The sequence below is a fragment of the Trichoderma ghanense genome (genome assembly GCF_004382785.1).
Source record: "Trichoderma ghanense strain CCMA-1212 chromosome Unknown scaffold_2, whole genome shotgun sequence".
In the NCBI taxonomy this organism is placed as follows: Eukaryota; Fungi; Ascomycota; class Sordariomycetes; order Hypocreales; family Hypocreaceae; genus Trichoderma; species Trichoderma ghanense.
Window position 1 is genome coordinate 1,503,172 of NW_027395665.1, and position 23,628 is coordinate 1,526,799.

The 23,628-nt window shown below is 55.5% G+C and overlaps 6 protein-coding genes across 6 annotated transcripts; 3 read left to right on the forward strand and 3 right to left on the reverse strand.

The window, feature by feature from the left end:
- Positions 1 to 1,856: 1,856 nt before the first annotated feature.
- Positions 1,857 to 6,428, reverse strand: CCMA1212_002873 (Actin cytoskeleton-regulatory complex protein PAN1; the record flags this gene model as incomplete). Its single annotated transcript, XM_073700241.1, has 3 exons — positions 1,857 to 2,994; positions 3,055 to 5,571; positions 5,647 to 6,428. 3 exons carry the CDS (start codon positions 6,426 to 6,428, stop codon positions 1,857 to 1,859), a joined length of 4,437 nt encoding a protein of 1,478 aa, XP_073561612.1.
- A 1,000-nt stretch (positions 6,429 to 7,428) lies between these two features.
- CCMA1212_002874 (uncharacterized protein) lies at positions 7,429 to 11,292 on the reverse strand (the record flags this gene model as incomplete). Its single annotated transcript, XM_073700242.1, has 5 exons — positions 7,429 to 8,847; positions 8,903 to 9,213; positions 9,285 to 9,587; positions 9,644 to 10,104; positions 10,187 to 11,292. The coding sequence occupies 5 exons, from the start codon at positions 11,290 to 11,292 to the stop codon at positions 7,429 to 7,431; spliced, it is 3,600 nt and encodes a 1,199-aa protein (XP_073561619.1).
- A 779-nt stretch (positions 11,293 to 12,071) lies between these two features.
- On the forward strand, positions 12,072 to 12,650 carry CCMA1212_002875 (uncharacterized protein; the record flags this gene model as incomplete). The annotated part of the gene is made up of 2 exons (XM_073700243.1): positions 12,072 to 12,365; positions 12,438 to 12,650. 2 exons carry the CDS (start codon positions 12,072 to 12,074, stop codon positions 12,648 to 12,650), a joined length of 507 nt encoding a protein of 168 aa, XP_073561618.1.
- A 2,361-nt stretch (positions 12,651 to 15,011) lies between these two features.
- Positions 15,012 to 16,163, forward strand: CCMA1212_002876 (NADH-cytochrome b5 reductase 1; the record flags this gene model as incomplete). Its single annotated transcript, XM_073700244.1, has 4 exons — positions 15,012 to 15,177; positions 15,254 to 15,335; positions 15,401 to 15,944; positions 16,014 to 16,163. The coding sequence occupies 4 exons, from the start codon at positions 15,012 to 15,014 to the stop codon at positions 16,161 to 16,163; spliced, it is 942 nt and encodes a 313-aa protein (XP_073561617.1).
- A 571-nt stretch (positions 16,164 to 16,734) lies between these two features.
- CCMA1212_002877 (Tetratricopeptide repeat protein 1) lies at positions 16,735 to 20,426 on the reverse strand (the record flags this gene model as incomplete). The annotated part of the gene is made up of 2 exons (XM_073700245.1): positions 16,735 to 17,772; positions 17,832 to 20,426. The coding sequence occupies 2 exons, from the start codon at positions 20,424 to 20,426 to the stop codon at positions 16,735 to 16,737; spliced, it is 3,633 nt and encodes a 1,210-aa protein (XP_073561616.1).
- Positions 20,427 to 21,637: 1,211 nt separating this feature from the next.
- CCMA1212_002878 (uncharacterized protein) lies at positions 21,638 to 22,501 on the forward strand (the record flags this gene model as incomplete). The annotated part of the gene is made up of 1 exon (XM_073700246.1): positions 21,638 to 22,501. One exon carries the CDS (start codon positions 21,638 to 21,640, stop codon positions 22,499 to 22,501), a length of 864 nt encoding a protein of 287 aa, XP_073561611.1.
- Between the last annotated feature and the right edge of the window lie 1,127 nt (positions 22,502 to 23,628).

A 23,628-nucleotide genomic window follows, 5' to 3' on the forward strand; every position in this document is an offset into this window, starting at 1 on the left:
ATCCCACCAGCAGAGCAGTCTTGCCTCACCAGAAAGAGTGGTAAGAAGAGGAAGAAGAAGAAGAGGACTGCGAGCCGAATGCAACATTCTGCTTGCTCCTTCAGACCCCTCTCCCTGTCCATCTTGAATCTTATGGAAGAATGAGGCTAGTCCCAGTAAATCATCCCAATCGGACCCTCGTCGGTTCACCGAACATCTGCAACCTCTCTCTTATCACAAGTAAGTACCTACAAAGTCGGGGCACGTTCCCCCCCCCTGGTTTTCGGACCCCTTCTTTCCATCAACCAAGAGGCGCTGCTGTCATACCATTTTCCCTGCCCTGTCCTTGCATGCTCTTTCGCCCATGTGCGTTGCCATCTCTGTATGAAGCACCATTTTGTACTCCTTACAGCATATATGTACCTACTATTGGAGCGTTGGTTTCGCATGCAAGGCACCAGCTGCACGAGAACAAAGAAATGCCTGCAGGAACACCAGGAGCCAGTTGTTTGCTTCCCGATGGCTTGGCTCGACGGATGGAGTATGGACTTGAACCAACATCCAACTCAAGTCTCCCTTCTGAACGCACGGAGAGTATCTAGAGCATGCAGGCTTTTGATGAAGTACATCAACGACGACATTCCCGGCATTCGTTCACCTGGCCAATCCACGATGCATCTTCCTCATGCGAGTTGATCCCTACAAACATAGGGCTCGATTATTCGGGCCATGTGAACAGGCCTGCAGTAATCAACCTGCAGCAGCGCTGCTTGTCATCAATCAAACACCCCCCCTTACTCCAACCCATGATGAGGAGTTTCATCCGACGCATCATGATAGCACCTATTCTAGAAAATACTGCTCTCCTCAGCAGTCATCCTCCAATCTCCGTCTTTCTTCTCCCCCTTTTCCCCTCACATCTCTTGCCCTATCTCTACTTCCCCCACAAGCAGGACAAGACCCCTTTATACCAAATATCGAACCAAATCCTGATAATCCTTTCTCAAAAAGAAGACAGTCGTCAATCAGCAAAAGTAGGTAATGCTGCTTCGTCTCCCAACTTGGCAAACCTAGAAAAGACGACGCACATCCCCTCATCGCCTCAGCCCAAATATCACAGATTTGATGTCTCTCTTCTCTACACAAACGGTTTGACGACTATAACTGCTTTCTTTTTCTTTTGTCCCCCCTCGTGACATGTCATGCATGACCCCATTTCCATTCCTCTCCTTCTCTCCCTTCTTCCAAAGCAACTTCCAGAATGTTTTGCATCACCACTGTCCACGTTCTTGTGATTCTGCTCCCCGACTTTTCGGCCCCACGTTCCATATGCATATATGCACATGTGGCATGCCAAGTCATTAGGTACCCGTTCTCAGGAGAGAGAGACAAACTTGAAATCATATTTGGGAAAAAGTCTGTGCAGTTTGAGTTGTGAAACGTGCGTTATGGGACGAGGACCGTGCTATAGAGCAAGCAAGACATGGCTTGACGTTGGAACGTCAAGATCCGTGGTGATTCTGCTCAAACAATCCAGGAGAACGTCTTGGTACCTTGATGGCATTGGGCAGGGAATCACCGCCTAGCCGACACTGGAACAGACAAGCAACAGCTCGCTGAACCGGATAGTGATGATGGTAACATTCTTTTTTTGGATAAACAACTGCGAAATACAAAAAATAGATGGACTAAATGACACAACCCCTTTCACACAGCATAACAATGAAGCAATGTGTGCATTCTGCTAAACGTACACGCTGCAACGTCTCCCTCTCGCATCTGCAGCCTCAACAGCGACACAACGTAGGCCTCAAGTGTCCGCAAAGGATCAGATAGCAAGTATGCCATCCCTGCCTTTGCCATTGCGGAGCGGCATTTTACTCCAGGACTCGGCCAGCGACGGCAGCTGCGCTCTTGTCCTTTGTCGTCGTCTTCTTGAGAGCCCTTCCGGCCTGGATTTCGCCCAGGAAGCCGGCGGGACGGCCACCTGCTGCTGGCAGTGCTGGAGCGTTGCCAGGCGGAGGAGGCGGTGGTGGAGGAGGAGGGATTCCGCCAGGCAATGATGGAGGAGGGGGAGGACCTCCCATAGGGGGCATTGGTGGAGGAGGCGGCGGGCTTCCGGCATCTGGCATGGGCGGAGGTGGAGGAGGAGCACCAACAGGCGTTCCGGTCGGTAGGGGTGGAGGAGAGGCGATCGCATCGTTGGCCGGAGCAGGCGTAGAGTGTGCCGAGTCTCGACCAGCAGCAGAAAGCGGCCTGGGGGGCGCCATGGTACCAAACAGGATGGACGCCAGCTGGGCGGCGTTGCCACCGCCGGGCCGGTCGTCGTCAGAGTCTTCGTCCTCCGAATCCCGGTCCGAGCCCCAGTCGTCGGAATCAGCTCGCTTGCGGGACCAAGGCTGAACGGGCGCCGGAGTTGGGACGGGCGCCGACTTGATGTCCTGTGTCATGCGATGGAAGGGGTTGGTAGAAACGTCAGGCGCGGCTGCTGGCGTCTCCTTTGGCACGGCTGGTGAAGATGCTTCCGATGACTGCGACATCATCTTGAAATAGGGGTTCTTGCTCTCGGTCTCGACTGGGGGGGAGGTAACCACCGTGGGAACGGGAGGCGGCGAAGGGATCGAGGCAGCGGCAGGAGGAGCGGGAGCAGGAGCAGGAGGAGGAGCAGGAGCAGCAGGTGGCGAGCTCACCCTTTGCTCAGGCGTGGGAGTCGACGCCTGCGGCGTAGCCTGCTGCGGGCCCTCGTCTTCGTCAGACGAGGAGCTGTCGTCGTTCATGGCCTCGAGTTGGCGCTGCAGCTCAAGCTCGCGCTGTTTGGCAGCTTCAATCTCCGCGCGACGAGCAGCAAGCTTGGCCTCCTTTTCCTTGGCTTCTGCCAGGGCTGCCTTCTTCTTCTTCTTCTCCTCTTCCTTTCGCAACTTTCCTTGCCGGACCTGCTCTTCCAAAGCCTTGAGTCGGGCCTCGGCCTCACGTTGCTCCTTTGCAAACTCGTCTTCTTCCTCCCGCACTTTTTGCCTACAGAAACAATCGTTAGCAATGCCATGACTTACAAAGAGGGACCAGAAAAACACCTACTTCATCTCGTCCGTTTCCCTCTGCTGTTGCGCATGCTCTTGGGCAAGGCGCTCCTCCTCGGCCGCCTTGGCTGCCTCTTCTTCGGCCTTCTTTGCCGCCGCATCAGCCTCCGTCTTCCCGCCCTTTCTTGATGGTGGTGGCGGGGGCTTCTTCGCCGCTGACTGTGGCTCTTCCGCGGCAGGAGGAGGAATTCCCTGCTCCTCGGCAAGGCGAGCCTGTCGCTCGGCCTCTCTGCGGGCATCCTCCTCCTCAGCCTGGCGCAACTTGGCAGCCCTCTCACTCCTCTCGCGCTCGATACGCTGAGCAGCTGTCTCTCCGGACTTGGTCGGGGCCTTGATGCCCAACGCCGCCAGGCGCTCAGCCATACGCTGCTCGGCCTGTTGCTTGATAAAGGCAGCGCGCTCCTCGGGCGTCTTGTAAGACGAGTATGAGCCGCCGCCCGCCGTGGAAGAGGGAGTGGCAGTACGCGAAGTCGAAGCTGGGCTCTCATTGCGCTGGGGAGCCGCAGCAGCTCTTTCTCGCGGAGCCTCGTCTGCGGTTGTAGATCGAGCGGAACGCTTCTCCTGGGCTCGGATGCGGGCCGCACGACTCTCGCGCTGGAGATCGAAGATGAAGTCTCGAACCTCGTCCTCAACGCCCAGAGCGTCTTCCCAGCGACGTCTCTCGTGCTCACTGCTGTTATCCTTGCCTGCATCGTTGAGGCTGTCCTCGATACTGCGCGAGAACTCACGAACGCTTTCCTCAACGTCGTGAACCATGCGCTCATTGCTCTCCTTCTCGTTCCTGACCCGGATGCTCTCTTCTTCCAGTCTCTTGGGGGCGTCAAAGTCTTCATTGGTGGATTCAATCTTCTTGCCCGTCAAGGCAGCAGTCCTCTGTTGCATCATGGCCTTTGCTCGAGCCTTGAGCCGGTCAGATTCCGTCACTGCTCCGCCAGGACCAGTTCCAACGATGGCTGACGCGCTTCCAGGGTGTGCCTTGGCATCCTTGAGACGGAAAAGCTCGAGCCTTGCTTCCATAATGGCCTTTTCCGTCTTTCGTACCTGAGAAGCGAGTTCGGGAACCCTGTCTGTAAGCTTCTGGAGCTGGCGCTTCAGAGCTCTCGCCTCAGCGTCCGAGTTACCCACGGCCAGCGCAGCATCGGGGTGCGCATCGATATCCTCCTGAATGCGTCGGATGCGACGGTAGAGCTCCTCAGCTTCGCGGCGATCCCGTCGGTCCAGGATGTCGTCCTCTTCGTGATTCTTCTCGTCAGCAAAATCCATAGCGTCGAGCAAGATCTGTTTCTCCTTGATCTTCTTCCTGAGCTCGTCAAGCGTCAAGTCGTCGTTAGAGCCGACAGACGATGCCGCCGGGGACTCGGCTCGAGGAGAGGCACCACCCAGCCTTCGGCGAGCGCTAGACCTGTACCCAAACTCCTCGTCGTCGTTCCTGAATACCGTAGCATCCTTCCGCCCGCCTGCAGCTGGGCTAGCACCGCCTCGGAAAGATCGAGCCTTCATGTAGCTAACACCAGTCTTCTGGGGCAGCAGGGCAGCACCAGAGTTCTTGCGGAGATCGGACTCTTCATGCAACATCGACTTCAAAGTGCCAATGGACTGGCTGAAGTTGCGAGTAGAAGGAGGGACAAGCTCCGGGGGCAAGACGTTGGGCAAGGGATATCCGTTCAGCTTTCTGTAGATCAAATGCATAGCAACAGCGAATTCGTCCAGATTCAGACGGCCCTTGTTCCCGTGGTCAGCCAACGTCCAAACCCTCTCCAAGTCAGGCTTCTCAAGGCCACTCTGACCAAAGATTTCAATGGCCGTGTCGCCACCAATGTAGCCCTTCCTAAGACCGTCCCAGGCCTTGAACAGTGCATCGTATCTGGTCTTCTCCTCCTTGGTAATGGCCCAGGGAATGACAGCATTGCCCTGCAGGCCGGCGGTGGTGAAAGAACCAGCTTCACGGCCAGCTTGAGGCATCATGCGAGCCTGCAGCGCATCGATATTCGGCAACCCAGAAGCAGGAGCATTGACAAGGCCCCATTGACCCGGCACTCCCGTGGGTTGAGCATTCAGAGGCGCTATCATGCCGCCGCTGGCAGGGCCGCCAAATCCAGTGGGCATCGGAGGCATCGGAGGGAGGGGGCCATTGAAACCCGTCGGCTGAGGGTTTTGCAGGTTGTTATAGCCCGTCGGCTGAGGCTGGAGACCTTGCGACTGTCCACCGAAGCCCTGCTGCTGCGCTCCAGGAAAGCCCGTCATCTGCGCTTGGAGAAGCTGCGAGTTTGATGCAGGCGGTGGTTGCGGCTTCGGTTGCTCAATAGTCGGAACGTTGTTCGATTGGCTACCGGACGGGCCTTCATCAGCAACGCTAAAGCTGATGATATCGACCATGCTGGACACCTCGTTCTTCACATGATCGGGCAGAGTCGGCGGTAGCGTCTTGCCGGTAAGCTTGAGGTTGCAAAGATACATGGCAAGGGCGAACTCGGGAAAGTATAGCTGTCCCGCTCGCGTAGTATCTGCCAAGGTCCTATAAGTGTCCCAGAGTCAGTATCCCAGCGATTTGAACAGCACCAAGAAGAGAAGCGTTGCTTTGTGTCCATACCAGATGTGAGACAAGGACTCGCCATCCAACTTTGACCGTATCAAGAGATCCCTGGCCTTTTCGCCCGACATTGTCGCCGAGCCATCTCCCACGGCAGACTTGAAGAGAGTCTCGAACTTGGCCTGATCCGCCGCCGTGATGAAAGACAGTCTAATGTTGGGAATCTTGCTTTGCGACTTCTCCCCTCGTCGTCCCTGGGGCTTGGCCGTGCCCCCGGTCTGGAAAGATGCAGCCACCTCCGCGAAACCAGTCGGCTGAGGCTTTATCGGGGGAGGAGGAGGGGAGATTGTCGAGCTGGGCTGTTGCTGCGGCGGCACGGACGGAAATCCCGTCTGCTGTGGCACCTGCTGCTGAAACTGAGGCAGCTGTTGAGGTTGCTGTGGCGGCTGGTGCTGCTGCTGCTGCTGCTGCTGCTGCTGCTGCTGCTGCTGCTGGAACTGCTGCTGGAACTGAGGAGGAATCGACGGCATCGGCGGGGCGCTCGACGTCGGGAACTGCTGCTGCTGCGGCGGCTGTCCCTGTCCCGGGAAGCCGGTATACTGCTGCTGCAGCGGCTGCGGCATCGACTGGTAGCCCGTCGGCTGGGCCTGCAGCGGATATCCCGTGAACTGCTGCTGCAATGGCTGCTGTCCGAAGCCCGTAGGCTGCGGCGCAAAGGGGCTCGGCTGCTGCTGCTGCTGGCCAGGGCCGAGGTTGGAAAAGGAGCCGCCATACTGCTGCTGCGGCTGAGTCCCCGGACGTGGACTGTTGCCTCCCAAGAAGGCGTTCGAATTGGAATACATGGCGAGCGAGGCCGAATGACTGCACGGAAGTCGTCGGGTAAGTTGCTGGCCTCAGGAGGTACGCAGGAGGGGGGGCGGTTCACGAAGGAGCGCGCGAGCTCCGCAACGACTCGAACAAGAGACGCAGGCAAAGGAGAGAGAGTGGAGAGAGACTCAGCGAAAGTAGAAGTGAGCGAAACCAAAGAGCAGAGATTGAGCTCCCCAAAGCAAGGAAAAGCAGCACAGAGACAACACGAAGAACGGGCTCAAGCGGCTGCGAGAAGTGATGACGAAGCTCGCGCCAACGCTCCCCCAATGATGCTCACGTTGCTGCTTATTAGTGGTATGGAGCACGAAGGTGGTGGGTGATTCCAAGTTCGAGGAGTGGCCTGCAGATGCCAGTGAGGAGCTGGAGCTTTGGGGCTGGGGCTGTGGCTGGGCAAATTGCGTGGCCAGGCGTCAAGGGAATTGGCGCCCCACGACCTGATGGAGCAGCTGTGGCGGCGCTCCACCGGGACTCGATTTTGTGCATACAACTCGGTACGTGCATAAGAGACCAACCACCACATCTGCATGCTCTCTGGAATAGCAAGTACGTGCGAACTTGGTCGATGTTGGACTTGACGCGCGCAGACGCTGGTCAGGGAATCACAACATGGGTTTATCACAATCCAGCAGATACAATAGACGCAACAAAGCTTACAGACAGCCGCGGTTCCTGGTCATATGTATACTCCGTAGGTAGAGTCTGCTTGGACCTAACAATAGCAATAAACATTGGGTATCAATCAATCCGTCCGTCGAGCATGTGCTCGCAAACAAGCAAGCAATCCAAATGACATGCCAAAAATAACAGGAAAATAGTTGTCAAAAGGGCTGGGTCGTCCCCCCCTGCCTTCTTCATCTCTTTGTCATACCCCCGTCGTTTCCCCCCTTTCCCCTGCACCCATCTCGAGGAGCCGTGTTTCCTGCCAATTTGTACCAATGCCAGGACGGGCCCCCTTTTCCCATTCGTCTCTTCTCATTGCACCCCCTCTTCCTCAATTACATCTGTCGAAGCGCTGAGCAAGGTCTGGTATTTTCCCATGAGGAAGCTTATCTCGCTGTCGGAAAGCAAAATGCTGTCTTCCGGAGCTGGATTGCTCGTCCCGTCCACTGCCGAGGCTCCGGCCCACCCTAGTTCTTTGTCAGGGGGGCTTTCCATCTCCGAAGGAGTCGGAACACCAGCATCACTGTTGGAACTGGTCTCCGTAATTGGGTCACTAGCCCCGTCGCTTGAGACAATAGAGTAGGGCCGCATCGTGGTCTCGCCAGAGGTCTCGTCTGTGTAAGGTGACGAGATAATCACCTTGAACGCTTCCGAGCTGTGGCTCGTAGTGGAAGGGCCACGGCGCAAGGTGGAGGCCGTGGCATTTTGAAACTCGATTTCTTTGTTGGCAAGCCCTCCGAAATCGACCGAGAACGTGCCCTCCTCTATCTCGCACGCCTTCAGTGCCGAATCGGCCGTGGCTCTCCTGCTGCCATGCCTTTCACGGTAAGCCTGCTGGTTCCTTTCGAGAACTTGATTCAATGCTGCAATTGCGGCGGCCCACTCCTCGCTCAGCCGCTCAACGAGCGGCTTCTGGATATTCACAGGAGGCTTCTCATGCTTAAGTTTGGTGAACAACCCCGAAGGGCGGCGCGACGATACGACGGGCACGTCAACTTCGGCGGCTTTCTTGATCGTTCTGGCAAGTTCTTGGTCCGAAAATGCCGAGAAATGCCGGAGTGTCGGGTTGCCCTCAATGCGTTTGACCAGATGCCAGAAGTTGGAGAGGTTGAAGTCGTTGCCCTCGCAGTCCAGAGTATGCAGCGTGCGGTTGCCTGAGATGGCTTCGGCCAAATCCCCAATATTGATATTGAGCATCTGGCTCCGGACGCGGAGGTGCTCGATCCGCTTGTTGAACTTCATACCGCTCAGTGACCGGGAGAATTCCCTGCCCAGCCGACCTTCGTCGAGCTTCGAATCGTAGCCGGATATATCCAGGAACCGGATGGTGTCGTTGTTGGCGAAGAATTCCGCCGCCGCCTGGCAGGCTACGCTGCTGACAGCATCTGGCGTAGCACAGCCAGCCAAGCTGAGGCACTCGATCGTCTTGTTGACGGTCAGCGCCTTCATCAGCTTGACAAAGCTGGCTTCGTAGCTGAACTCAATCATCTGCATAAACAGACTCCAAGGCCCGTAGCCAGAGGCGAGTGCTTCACACAGACTCTCGATGCCATCATCCAGCCGGTTTGCATTGACGTGGACCGTCATATGCCGCCCCTTGCCCATGCTGAAGAAGAGCTGGGCCAGTTGGCTCCCAGTGAGGCCGCAATTGTTGAGGCGCATCACTAGTAAGTCCTGCGACATCGGGGATTCCATGTATCTGGCAAGAGAAATGACAGTGGTATCGTTGAGCTAGAGTCCAAGAATTAGCCGCCAGTCTGGTTATAGGTCGGTCGGGTGTACGCACCACTATGCCGGAGAGATCCAGTTCTTGGAGAGCCCAGCTGTTGAGTGCGCCTTCAGCGAAAAGCGGTTCCTCCGAGATGAGTCTAGTGTTTCCCGATATGTTGAGCTTCTTGATATTTCGCAGCTGGCGAAGCGTGTAAGTGATGGTTTCAAACCCAACAGTTCCGTTGTTGTTTGATGTGTCGATCCATTCAATGGTCTCGGCTTGGCCTGCTAGACCACTCCAGAGCTGGGTAAGGTCGCCGTCTCCGAGTCCGCAGTTGGAGATTTCGATTTTCCGCAAATGGACGTCATCCAAACCAAGGACATTTGCTGGAGCAGTGTCAAAATGAAGAAGTTCAACACGAGCGAAGCCTTTCCCCCTTTTCTTTTTCATAACATACCTAGTTCGGCCACGTCACTGGAGCCAATGGGATTGCCAGACATGGAAATGCCATGGCAGTGGCACAGCCCGGTTTTGAGTAGCATCGTCAAGGGTCGGATGATTTCAGAACTCATCTTGCGCATAGTGGAATGGTTGATCGATCCTCGGCCTGTGTGTGGTCTCTTTGGGCGCTGTAGCCCAACGACATTCGCAAGGTCGATATATCGTATAGATTCAGAGGAAAACAGCAAGGCATGAATCTCTTGCTCGAGAATTGGGGCTTGAATGAGAAGCTGGTAGTAGTCGTCTGGTATCCTCAAGCCTGGCACGCTGGTCAGTAGCTGATTTGGAAATGAGAAGAGATTCGAATGCAAGTACCGCTTAGAGAAGTGGACACCACCGCATCCCCGAACTGCGAATAGTCGTTCTTGTTCGCTAGTGACGAAAGGTCAACATCACGGAATGATAAGGCCTTGAAGAAGCTATTGTATCTCAACGCCCGAAAGACAGCGAGGATCTGAAGCGGAGAATACTCCATGTCCTCGGAAGCAAGCAGTCGGAAAGCCGGCTCCGATGGGGTGTACCATTCGATTGTCCAGGAGGGAATCGGTACGCCAAAGGCGACGCAATATGCCTGGAGACTCATCTCAAGACCGCCCAAATCGTTTCCAGACGTCAGCTGAAGGGGTGCTGGGAGACCCTTAATCTCGAAAATAGCATGTTGGAGGTTTTGTGGCCACATAGGCTTCAGTACGCGGTCAATCTTGGTCAGGGCTTCGATGATCCGGCGGTAATAGACGCTTGCCAACTCCAGCCGAGTCTCTCGACCAAATGGCAGGCTGTAGACAAGGAATGTACATGTTAGAAGCAAGACAAATCAGAGGATCAAGCAGGAACAGTGTTGATATGAGGTTCACTCACCGAAAGCACATGTTGAATCTTTGCTCGTGAGAAGCCACTGAGGCCTGGAACCGGATCAAGGATACCGTTCCAAACGCCGACGTTTTCAGCCGTAGATCACCTGGTAGTGTCGAATGGTCCGCTTTGAGTATTTCGATGAAATAGCACATATAGGGGCCAATGGCAAGATAGTAGGTTGACGTGTCTATGAGATCCTGGGAGTCGTCTGCAGCTGCGCCCTTCTGGGCTGCCGCCAGGATGCGCCTTGTCACTGGGAAAATCAGGCTCTGGGTGGTGCCGTCAGAAGATGTATCAGCAGGCTGCATGGCGTGGTTGATGCGAATCTTGACATTCTCCGGGACAGTCGTCTGCAGCGGGCTTTTCCTCATCCTAGCCTTGTAAGCCTGCTGGATGTCCGCCAGCCAGTCATCGCGTTCTTTCGGGAGAGCAAAGTAGAAGTGCGCCCTGTTGGAAGCGATCTTGGGTGACCTGGAGAGCCACCACACCTCGATACCAAACCGAGAGCTGGAAGTCTCTTCAACAAAGACTGCGATGATGGAGCGAAGGGGAATTTCCAACCGCACATCTCCCGAGGCCGATTTGCTACTCAGTGAATGGGCGCCTTGTGTCTGGGTCAGTTGCGGGAAGATAGCCCTAGCAGCTTCCGCGCTTCCAAACTTGACCAATGAATGGTCAGCTAAGACGAGATACTCGGATCGAGCCTTGAGGAGCGAGGAATCGGTCTTGAGCCACCCATATCGGATCAGCTCCATTGAGGCAAAGGTCGGCTCGACAGGGCTGAGGGGAGGCTCTAGGGGCATGGTGCCGATGGAGGAGTCTCGTGATAATCTCCTCTGGAACCTATCGATGACGGATCCCGAACCAGAGGGCGTCTTGTGAAGCCTCCGCCCCGAAGACCCAGACCGAGATGGTCCACTAGACAGTGAGTCCAGCGAGGAGGTACTGATCGAGCGGAAGGCTTTGGACAAGGACCGTGACTTTTTGGGTTCGTGGGGCTCCGGCGAGTCTCCTCGGGAGCGGCCAGTCTGGAATGGCGAGAGCGATCCCGCCGTGCTCGCGGTGGAAGACCTCCATTTCCACTTCTCGGAGTTGACTGCGGACTTCATGATGGCGGCTGAACTGGGATCCTCGACGGGGAGCTGAAGGGCGCGTGCTTCTTGGGAGACCTCAGCGGAACATGCCGATCATGGGAGAGAGAGACAAGGGCGCAAATGTGGTCAGATAGTGACGCCTGGGATGAAAGTCGCACGTTCGGTCGAGGGATCCGACGGCTTCAGGCCCAGCGAATGGCGTGCTGCAGCTCTCCAGCTGTGAACCGCTGTCTCAGCCCACCTGCGGCTGCTGGCAAGATGTCGGATAAGCCGGTGAGACAAATGACATGCGCCTGTCGCTTTGCCCTCTTGTCCTCTGTCGTTGTTTTTTCTCCCTGTTTTTCTGTTTCCTTTGTCCTCCTTTCGGCCACTCACAAGGCGTGTTGTAGCCCGTCTCAATTGTTCGATGGTTGATTTTGAAACTCAGATAAGGCAGGCAAGTCGTGAAATTCTAGGTCTGCGTGTGTCGTTTAGGAGACAGCGCGCTGGATGCACAGTAGGCGGTAGAAGTGCGCTCGGCAGAGACGTAAGCCGTAAAACTGCCGGGCAGTGGACGGAAGTCGATCCGAAATATTTCGTTTCGTACAGTGAGGTAGAATGAGGTGTCGTCTCTGGATACTGGTCTTGGTGGGAATTGGAAGAGGCTGTTTGTTCCTTGTACGAGATGGACAGGTTGCGGTGGGCGGATGCTCTGCTGTAAGGGAAAGGCAGGTCCTCTGTAGCAACCGCTGTAGCACTCCGTGGTTGACGTGGAATGAGGTTTGAAAGTTGCGCGCCAAAACAGCTGTGATGTAATGCGCGGCGATCGGGGTCGACAAGGCCGTTTCTCTTCGTTATGGGTTCATCTATGGGTATTGGGTGAGATCGACATGAGCGTCCGGAAGCGCTGGATGTTTATCTCTGCTTTCTCGCTTCAGCTGCCGGCGCGAATCCAGATGGCTCGTTACAGATGCACGCGACTGAAATCCGCAGTAGAGCAACCTGCAGCAATATCACATGCAGCTGCAGAAAAGGCAGAAACGACACGAAGAGGTTATAGGCCGAAAAAGCTGCGTCGCGGTTGGCCGTCTTCGCCTCGGTGGTCGCAGGTGACGAATCGAATCGCTCTGCTTATATGTACGGTAACTTGACTGAACTGACTTGCGCTGCCAGCTGTTCCGTCCAGCGGTCTGGCACCTTGGTCACACGACGAGAAAGAGGGAAGACGAGGAAGAAAAAGAACAAGATGGAAAATCACTCGCAGCGGATGCGGAGGGGCTGCAGAGGGGCTGGAAGGGAAGAATTGGTGGGAAGATGAAATGGGGAGAAGAGAATGGAAGGAAATACGAAGGTGTGCCGGACAGGGAGGCAGGCGTGTGATATTATCTCCATGAGCCGCGCTCGTCAAGGTCACTCACTGGCCCAGGCACAGACAGACGGGACAGGCACAAAATAGACATTACCTGGGCTACAACTCGGTGCTTCCAGGTTCGATAATGCATGGAAAAGGCAGCTGGGAGACCAAGTAACCGCCACACGGGGGCAGAAATAGCAAAGAAAAGGCCCCTCTCGACAACTTGAAACCGCGTATTTCTGTGTCCATCCAAGGGGTGTCTGGCCTGGACGGGGGGGTTGAGCTGGTTGCCCACCCGCAGGTGAGCCCTCTGTGCGCGCCGCCTGCATTTGCATGGGGGGGATTTGGCGAAACAGCGTCATGGCACGCCTCCAGAAGCCGGAATCTCGATCTCGGCGCGCAGAGTCAATTGACGTCTGGCCGGCCTGCGCTCAGGGCCCGCCAGCCTATGAGCGGCGTCGACGGGCCCATCGTCGGCGGCATGAGATGACCTTGCAAGCCTTGGACCCGCGGGTTGCGATTCGCGCTGCGGCTAGCACTGCAGGACCCCGTATCCCCTCGGCCAGGCGTCGTCATGCCCGTTGTGGTGGGTGCTGTGTTCTTTGCGCCGTGCGTGAGGTGTGCTGTGCATCTTAGTCTCAAAGTCTCGCGGAACCCTGCTCTGCTCCTGGATCTTGTTTCTGCCACGGTAGAAACATCCTGAAGCAGAGATGAGGAGGTGTGGCTAATGCCGGTCTGTTTGCCTCACCTCAACAGCTCGCCTGTTTGTGCAAATCCTCTTGGCATCGTCTTTTGCCTCTCAACTCTCCTCTCCATTCGCCCCCATCGATATCAATCAATGCCCGACCTGGCCTGCTCCCGGCGCGGTTCCTTTCCTGTCCATCTCTTCGCCTGCTGCTCATTCATCACCGTGACACCTACGTAAGCTTGCCAAGCTACCCTATCCCTTCTCGTCGAAGCAGTGGGCTGTACCATCTGCAGCCATGCATCCACGGCGGAGCCGTATAACGCCTCACGGACCGGGGTCCGCGAGCGGGTGTGAGAAGGCTGGCCAGGGGCTCCAAAGATTGCACGCAATGATCACCGCAGGTCCCTCCAATTTCTGCTGGCTGATGCTTTCTAGTGGCTCCAGCACCTGGCCGTACACGCGGCAAATGTTCCGTGTCCCCGTCTTCAACTTGCAGAGCTCTCCAAGCTGTTTGTCTGGCACTCCAGCCAAGCTCTCGCCCGGTTCAGCTTCAACCAGCCTCCTCAACTCCTCTCGCCCTGCTGCTGCTTCATGTTGTCTCAAGCTCCCCTACAGCATGCGCGAGTACCTCCCCCTCTGGTGGTAGCGCGTGGCCGGAGGTTGGTAAGCTTTGGGGTCATTAGGGCGGTGGAATACGATTACGGGATGTTTCCAGCGCCAGGCAGTGCCGCGTTGCTCCGTGCATCTCGTATGCCCGGACGTCAGCTGCCGAAATGGTGTCTCTTGACAATGCAGCGCTTCCCCGATTGGGGCCGCTCACCGCAGCACAACCTGATGCAGCGAGCAATATGATACTGTGCAAGCGTAGGTACGACTTGTCGCGCAGACACTGCATGGCACGGTGCCAACACAGTACGCGGTGTTGCTCTTCCGTTTGCTGTAGATTAAGCGCCCAACTCACCCTCACCCTCACCCGTCAAACCAACTCTCTCTGTTCTTATCTGCTGGGTCCCGTTGTACCGGCTGGTGGCATGACGTATGCATCTTCTTTTCCCATTCAGCCCTCTATCCGTGTAGTCGTACATTTGACTACCATCTGCGCTCGCTCGCAACTCATTCTGCCGCGTCCACGGTCGAGACCAGTCGAGAGGATGCATCTCACGATATCAGACTCAAGCCCTCGTAGCACGAGTAAGTTAAGGTACGGTAGAAAACGGTAAAGAACGGAAAACGGGCAGCAAAACGCCACGGCCCGGATCATTCGTTCTGCCGACGTCGTCCGCGACTGGCGATTGGCCGTCCCTTTTTCCCTTTCGTTGGGGGTGGCGGGTCCAGCTCAACGGCAGAACGACGAGCCTCCGTCACCGCCAAAATTTCCATCCTGGGACGTGTTATCAAGCCTCGTCTTCTCCCCTCGAGGTCCACGGAAATACGGCGACGGCAACTGGCGGGAAGCGTCTCACAAGCAGCCGCGCAGCTTCTCAACCGACTTCAGCCCTCCCTGCGGCGACTTTCCCCTTTTTTTCAGCTGCCCTTAATTGCCTGAGGCTTCGGATTCCGAGCTCGCGGCGCCCCTCCGTGGCCGATTTGTCCCGCATTGTCCCACCTTGGAGGGTAAAATCTCGACGCAGACCCTGATTCTCCCTACTTGCTGCAAGCCGTGAAGCTGCCACCAGAGCACTTCTTTGCTCATTTCGATCCACATCGCCAACAATGGCTGCCAACCCCGAGGAGGGCCTCTTTGCCCGTCAGTACATTGACTACATCTACGTCCCGGCCGCTCTGCTGGTCGTTGGCACTGCCATCGTCAAGCTGGACTGGACGCCTTATGCCGCTCTTCTGGCCGTCGCTCTCGGTGTCTGGAACTACCATAGCTTCCGTGAGTAGCCGATTGAATCACCATTTACCTTACGCCATTGCCTCTTGTGCAATTGAACTAATTGTACTTTCTGCAGAGATCAAGAAGGTGCTCAAGCCAGATGTCTTCCAGGAGTTCCCGCTCCAGGAGAAGACCATCATCTCCCACAATGTCGCCATGTAAGTGCTCTTCGCGCCGGATCCTTCAATGCTCCTCCGCTCCATCTAACATGCGAATCTTATAGCTACCGATTCAAGCTCCCCTCGCCCCGAAGCATTCTTGGTCTTCCCATCGGCCAGCACATCTCCATTGGCGCCCACCTTCCTCAGCCTGATGGAACCGTCAAGGAGATTGTCCGATCGTACACCCCCATCTCTGGCGACCACCAGCCTGGCTTTGTCGACCTCCTGATCAAGTCGTACCCCCAGGGCAACATCTCGAAGCACATGGCCTCCCTTCAGGTTGGCCAGACCATCCGCGTCCGTGGCCCCAAGGGCGCCTTCGTCTACACCCCCAACATGGTTCGCCACTTCGGCATGGTCGCTGGAGGCACGGGCATCACCCCCATGCTGCAGGTCATTCGCGCCATTGTTCGTGGACGTGCTGCCGGCGACAAGACCGAGGTCGACCTCATCTTCGCCAACGTCACCGCCCAGGACATTCTTCTCAAGGAGGACCTCGATGCTCTCGCCAAGGAGGACAGCAACATCCGCATTCACTACGTTCTGGACAAGCCTCCGGAAGGCTGGACTGGTGGTGTTGGCTTTGTTACCGCTGAGATGATCAACGTGAGTTGCCTTTTACCCTCGGGCCCAAAGTTCCTTCAGCACTGCAGTCGATACTAACTAGACATGTAGAACTGGTTGCCCAAGCCCGCTAGCGACGTCAAGATCCTCCTCTGTGGTCCCCCTCCCATGATTAGCGGTCTGAAGAAGGCCACGGAGAGTCTCGGCTTTGCCAAGGCCCGTCCCGTCAGCAAGCTCGAGGACCAGGTCTTTGCTTTCTAAATCCTCTACAAACCAACCAAACAAACGAACGGAAACAGGTGCATCGCTTTTGGCAGCAAAATGTATTTCCCTCTGGCCTTTTAATCATTTCGAGGAAGCACTTTTGCGAAGCAAAACGATATACACGAGAATGGAGTAGGTTTTTTCATAGAACGGTATAATGATGTTCTTGTAATGGAGATGATATCATGGGCAAAAGGTGGTGGAAAACATAATATTGGGAAATGTGGAATATCTATTGGATAGAATACATCACGCATGGGCTATGAGGCACGAGAGAAACTCTGTGTGTGTAGTGTGCATCTATCGAAAAAAGGCGACCATGCTGAATCTTCCTTGAGACCAATAATACATACATATCTTCCATCTAAACAATCCCATTCGCTATTTTTTTCCTTTTTCGGGGCTCTGAGAGACAAAACTACTCAGTCGAAAAAGCTAGTATACATGTAAAACTCTTGTGTGTTCGTCCTCTTCACCCAAACGATACCCGTCTTCTCCCCCCTCTGAACTACACCTGAAACAAGACCGGGATAAAAACCCAAAGCAAAACAAGCAAATACTGAAATTATTACTCATCATCTTCATCCCCCACCGCAGCGCCATCATCCGCCTTGGCACTAGGCTCCGCACCTTCATCCTCCTCATCGCTCTCCGCAATCACGCGGCCCCTGCGAGTTCTCTTGGGCTGAGTCCGGGGAGCATCAATGTCGTCCTCGTCCTCGTCCTCGGCGTCGTTTCTATCGCCGCGACGATCATCCTCCTGCTGCTGCTCCTCGTTGTCCACATCCATCTTGTCGGCAACGTCCTCGTTGGCCTCGGACAGAGGCGTCTCCTCTCTCTCCAGATTCCGCTCCGCACGCTCCAGAGCGTCCTCGTCGTCGTCGTTGGCTTCTTCGTCGGAATCAACCACAATCTCAGCGGACTTGAACTTGGAAGACTCCCGCTTGGTCAGACGGCGCCTCTTCTTGGTGTGACTCTCCTCCTCGGAGCCCTCGTCTTCGTCTGCGGCGGCCTTCTTCTTCTTTGACCGCTTGGGCTTGCCCTCGCCGGCGGGGGCGCGGGGCGCCGGCTTGCGCTTCCGCTTGACCTTTTCGCCAGTCTCTTCGTCCGTGGTCATCTCGGCTTCCAGTCGCGCGCGCTCCTCTTCGGCCCGCTGCTCTGCGAGGAGCCTGTCGCGGGCGGCGATGGCCTCGCGCTCCTTTCGAATCTTCTCTTGGCGCTCGCGCTCCTTTTCCAAGGCAGCTCGTCTTTCTTCCTCACGTCTCCTCATCTCAGCCTCGCGCAATTCTTTGGCAGCCAGGATCTTCTCCTTATTCTTCTCCTCCCACTCCTTCTGCTTGCCGAGAGCTCTCTCGAGTTGCTTCCGGAGCGTGTTGCGAGCCATGTTGGCACGCTGCTCAACGTCATGCTTGGGATACGGCGTCTGGGGATGGGCAGCAATCTTATCAAGAGATTCAATGGCTGCTTCAAGACCTTGGGATGCGTCTTCCAGTTGCTCAGCCGTCCGTCTGTTCTCGGGCAGAGCCTGGATCATTGTCACGAGCTGGATCTGAACAAAGGCAACGTTGAACTGATAGTGTATCTGATCCGGAGCCACCTCAAGTGCCTGTGAGTCTCGGGTTAGCAAGGATATCATGGCTAGAAACCAAACAGCGGTAAGCTTACCTTTTTCGCGCATTCGAGAGCTTTAATGTAGGAGTCTACATCCCGATCCGCCCTCCCCCGGTTTAACCACGTGCGGCCGAGACATGAGAGAATAACCGGGTCGTTAGCTTTACCCTCCTTGGACAAAGCAATCTCATAGTGCTCAATGGCCTTGGAGAACTGCTTCAGCTCCGCGTAGATGTGTCCCAAGTTCACGTATAGATGAGCATCTTTGACCGTGTCCCGGACTTTGTTGAAGATGGTGAGGGCGGTTTTGTAATCTCTCTTGTCCTCGACGAGAGCGATGGCAATGCCCTGAGCAGCATAGGCGTTCTTCGGGTCGAGTGACAGAGCTTTCTCGAAGAACTCAACAGCCTTGGAATATGTGGCGCTCCTCTTCTGCTTCTCTTGCTCTGTTTCGCGGCGCATTTCTCTTGCCTGCACGAGGTACAGGTTACCCATCCCGACCAAGGCATACCTGTCATGCTTGTCATAGTTCTGTAATGTATGCTTGTAGTGGCGGAATTCATGGTCCTCCGCAATGTTGGCAGGGCGCTTTCTTGAGTGAACCTTGCCGAGATACCACCCGTAGAGGGCTCGGACTTCCAGATCGGCCGTATTTTCTTGGTACAGCTTTGCCACGGCATCAGGCCCTTCTTTGTTGGGGTTCTTCCGCAGCTTAATGTATGCCAGCCGTGTGCGGGCATCGGTGTAATCGTCGTGGCGGTTGAGCAAGCCCTCATACACCTCGACAGCCTTGTCCGTTAGCCCACGAGCCTCGTAGCTTCGTCCGAGGTTGAAGCTGATGGTCGTCACCAGGGCATCGGTATCCATTGCAGGATCCTTCTCCCCAGCTCTCATGCAGGCACCCAGAGCTGCCTCGAACATGTCACTGGCAAGTTCGTATTTCTCGGCCTGGAAGTGGAAGCAGCCAATGTTGTTCAGAAGCTGGGGTGGGAGGAACTTGCGAAGGGCTGCCTGCGCTTCGGCCTCGGGCGCATCTGTGGGGCGCTCCGATTCTGGGATCTGGTCCATTTCGAGCTGCTCAACCTGTTGCAAACATTGCAGTGCCTTCTCGGGGCTCTCCGTTTCGTATAGCCGGGCCAGGTTCAAGAGCACGGAAGCGTCTGGTGACAGTGCCTTCTTGGGATCCTTCCAGGAATTTCTGACACCCTCCAGCAGAGCAATCGCCTTCTTCATCTCCGCGGATCTGTCCTCTTTGTTGTCGCTGTTCTGGCTGGTGAAGATTTCCTCCGCGTAGATGGTTCCGAGGAGAATCATGGCCTCGTGGTTCTTGGATTGTTGAATAATCTTTTCCAGTCTCAGCTTGGCCTCTCCCAGGTCATTCTTGATGACAGACAGCTGCGCAACGCCGAATTTGGCTGGGAGATAGCCGGTCTCGGTACCTCCGCGAGCATCGTCGGCGCGACGATAGTAGTCGCTGGCACGCTCTAAATCGCCGTTGTAATGAGCTTTTCTGGCGAGCAGATACCATCCATCACTGGCAACGGCGTTGACGTCAGTATACTGGATGGCCTTGTGAGCCAGCTTGTCTGCATTCTCCCATGCTTTTCGAGAGAGAAAGTAGCTTGCAAAGGTGGCGCAAGTGATGGGGATCTCCTTATCGAGCTTGAAGGCCTTCTGGGTATATTCGATCATGGCCGTCTTATAAAGCTTGAGGAACTCGTCGCTGTTGACCGGGACGTGACCGCTCGCATCGAGGTAGTACAAGCCGAGGAGAATGTTGGCAATTTTAGAGTCGGGGTTGATTTCCAGACATCTCTCCCACGCCACTTTGGCATCTTCCTTGAACCCAAGCTGCCAAAAGCAGCAGCCAATGCCGATACGAGGGTCGGGATCCACCAGATCAGGTCTCTTCTGGAGCACGTCTTGATATGCAGACAAAGCTTCAGGGTACTTGTGCATGGAGAACAGAGTGCGGGCCTTGCCCATCAGGGCCAGCACGTTCTTCCCCTGAGAGACTCGGAGAGCATCGTCGAAGGCTTTGGCGGCGTTCTTGAGCAGCTCGCTCTTCTCGGTTCCCAGGCCTCCCGCGGTCTTCGATGGTCCTTGTAGTGAGGCTCTGAGCAGGAGCAAGACTCCTCGTGCGAGGAAGATGGGCGGGAAGGATGGATTGAGACGAGCAGCGTCATTCAGGGATGACGTTGCAAGCTGGAGGTAGTATTCTTTCGTCTTGGCTTCTGTCGCAGGAACGCCGTCCGGTGCCACGCGAGGCGCTTCTCGACTCTTCCACAGATACATCCAGCAGAGACAGCAGATCATGCTGACCTTATCGCGCGGGTTGCTGCTCTGGATTGCGTTGCCACCTCGTATCAGCATCTCGATGGCGTGGTCAATCTTGTGCTGCTTCGCATACGCCAGCGCCACGGTCATCCAGTACGTCTTCGCCGCATGCTCGTTTTCGAACAGGGTACACAGTTCGGTGGGATCGTCGACAAGGTCTTCGAGGTCGATCTCGACCGCTTCGTCTTCCTGGTCGCCCTGGACGGGGATGTCGATGGCAGAGGGGATGTCGGAGAAGCGGATGCTGGTAGGGGCTTTCGAGGCAATTCCGTTTGCCGTGCCATTGGCCGCACCATTCTGAAGAGCCGCCATGATGGATGCTGCGATTCAATGGCTGTGAGGGAGTCGGTGCTGCGTTAAGGTCGGGCGAGATGGCAGGAACGCGTCCGCCGCGCTGGTGTTGTGCCTCGGAGGTGATTGGCAAAAAGGCTCATCCGCTGTCTCTATATCATGACAGGGCCTGCCGGTTGAAAGCGGATGAATATGAGGTTGAGCGTCGAGCGGGTGGTTGCCAAAAGGCCTGCGATCGCGAGTCTTGGAGGTTCAACACGGCGAGGCGAGCCAGAAATTCCATGTAGCTCAGGGAACGCCAGAGTGGTCCGTGCGCGCCGCGATGCGACCTGGTTGGCTATGATTGGCTAGCGCTCGACTTCACTCGCATCACCCCAAGATGCTCTGCGTCTGCCTACGATGAATATCGGGTGAACTCATGACAATAACTAATAAGAGGGAAAAAAGAATATTTTCATTCGATATGAACCATCAATGAGAGGTTAAATCTTGAATCCGCCAGAAAGAAGGGGTGTTGTTCAGCAAGTAATCTAGTCCACGCTCTCCCAACTCCTTAAGCAGGCACATGGCCGCTATTCACAGTCTCCGAGATGGAGGCGTTTTCTTTGGGGTCTGCCCGAGTCCCGAGCAGTCCTGACGGCACTTGATTCTCTCTACTTAAGCATATATGGCTTGTAATGGCGACAATAAAACAGAAACTCCCAGGACCTGCGTATTATGGTGTGTCCCCGAGGTCTTGGAACTTGATACCTAGGCAATTGGCCGAAAGTCCAACTCGGAAAGGCATCCTGCATACCTAAGCTACCTCTGTTTCCGTCTCCTTATTAATCGAGCGTCAGACAAAGAAAAAGATTCATCATCGGGTTGTCTTGCTAACCCAGGCACCCAGCCGTCAAAGCGCAGCACGAGGCCTGGTGCTCAGGTACTGGGGACCTTGAGGGAACTTGCCAGAAGCTCTGCCAGCTGCCAGCCGGCTGGAAGCGTTCTGAAGTTTTGGCGGTTAGGCGGCCAAGCAGCATAAAGTCCATGCAGTGTTCGATCGAAACCCTTTCTTCCTTTTTCACCTGGCTGGCAGCATCTTTGCACTCGTACCCTACGTTGCGAGATTCACGACGGCTGTCCAGTGCCACCTGCATGCGATTCCAAGAATCATCAAATTCCACGAACGGCTTCCCTCAAGCAGGTGATATTCTCGACTGCCTCGACGTGTTCTGCCCAATGTGACCGCAGCAATGCAGCTTTCCAAGGGCGAAAAGCAAGCTCAGTCTCGCCGCCATTCCCCCTCTTGCGTCGGGTGGCATTGCCTCAATTCCGTCACGCACTTTGGCATCATCTTCTCCATCGTCGTCACCTTTCTCGTCTTGTCGGTGGTGTGGATGTATTGCATGGGGAGGGCGAGGATCTTTCGCAAACAGACCAAAGCACACGTTACCCCTGGCCGACAACGTACAAGCCCACGCCGTCACCCGCCGGAACGCATGGCAAGGCCAGTGCCGCCTCCTATTATGCAGCCAGTGCCCAGTTACAACTATGCAGTTCCTCAGCAAGCTCCGATGTATTTCTTCCCAGGACCCCAAATCCCAACAACCGTGCCACTCGGCGTCATGAATACTCATGTTCAGTTTCCAGCTCCCATCTTTCGATCGCAAGAAACACCATACCCCAATCATCCAGGTGGCATGGCTTCTGGGCTTCCAAAAGCGCATGAACATCATCAGGAGGAAGCCGAGCCTGCGGATAATGTATTTCCGTCGCATCAACCCACATGGTGGCAACGATTCTACAGGGCGTTTACTCTGCCTGTTGGAGGCGCATCTACTGTGTCAACTTGTTCGTCTCCAGAGCCATCGGAAACTTCGCAAGTTGCGGATGCCGATAACAAACCGCCCACTGCTTCTCCACGCTCCGATGGCCTCAAAGTGCGATTTAATGATCAGAAGGAGAAGAAAGAACTGAAACTGCCGATCGATGACCAAGATGATGTCTCATCGATGATATGCAACCTCAACACCTCCAGCGACTCTTTATCATCGATCCGGAGCGATGTTGCTACGGTTCATAGTGACGACTTTGAAACGCCCCCTCGGAGCAAATGATTGACTACAATCCTGGTGGGCGGAACAATGGGATGTCTTCATGGGGACATGGACCCAGGTCTTTACGACTACAGGACGATTGGTACGGTCATAGCGAAGACCCATGAGGAGCCAGGCCATTTTTAGATGATGACACGATCGAACGGGAAGTTCCAATCTTGGCTCTTAGAGTCTAGGGAAGTGGAACGACTTGGACGTTCAGTACCTAGACATCTTCCGTCTTGCACGACGTGTTTGAGGACTCATGTACAGGCACGGGCAGAGTATAGGTAGCATAAGGAAATGAGGGAAACGCGGCCTCGAAAGCAAATAATGCAATCATGCTTCGTGATATTTGTGACTGCCTATACCGCGGTAATTCAATCTGTGAAGAAGATCGTGATTTTATGGGCATGCAACTTCGTTGGTGTTGAAGCCCCTTCAAAGAAGAGAGAGTACTCCTCATAGAGGTTGCAGTACCGTGAGATGAGGTACCGCTGAGGTGACGCCTATTCCGAAAGACGCAAAGAGAACACCAAAAACACTGGAATACCGACCGCTCAGTTGATCGGTAGGTACTTACTTATCGAAAGAGACTCGATACAGGCAGTGATAGACGGCTACCTATCCTCGCATCTCATGGCAACAAAAGCCATAGTGGAAATGGAAAGTCAGCCCGCACCATGGGTTGCAGGGATTGGCGGCCGCAGTTCATGGGTGAATGCGGACAACCAACCCCTTCCACGGAAGCGTGAGGCAAGCAAGCAACCTTGAAGGTACGGGCGGACATGTACCCCGCAGGTCTTTCGTGCGTTTGCCCAGTAATCTGCCAGGTGCTTGCCTGCCTCTGTTGATGCAGGTGGTCCGTGCGCGCGGTATCGTCATCAACCTGGAAGGCTGGCAGGGCGAGGCTTCTTCAACCTCAGCGACCTGCCGCAGCTTCTCGAGCCAACGCTTCGCTCTCCGCTTCTGCCTGCAAACCGCCGCCGCAGCCTCCGGCTTGTCTCCCTTGACAGACTCTTCCCGCTGCTTTTACCAGAGAATGGCGACAGCCCTCCAGGCGCTTTACCCGCACTCACCTTGACTTTCGAACCCCGTCACTGCGGCATAACCGACTGCGCCCCGCAGCCACCGTCGCCCCAGAAGCT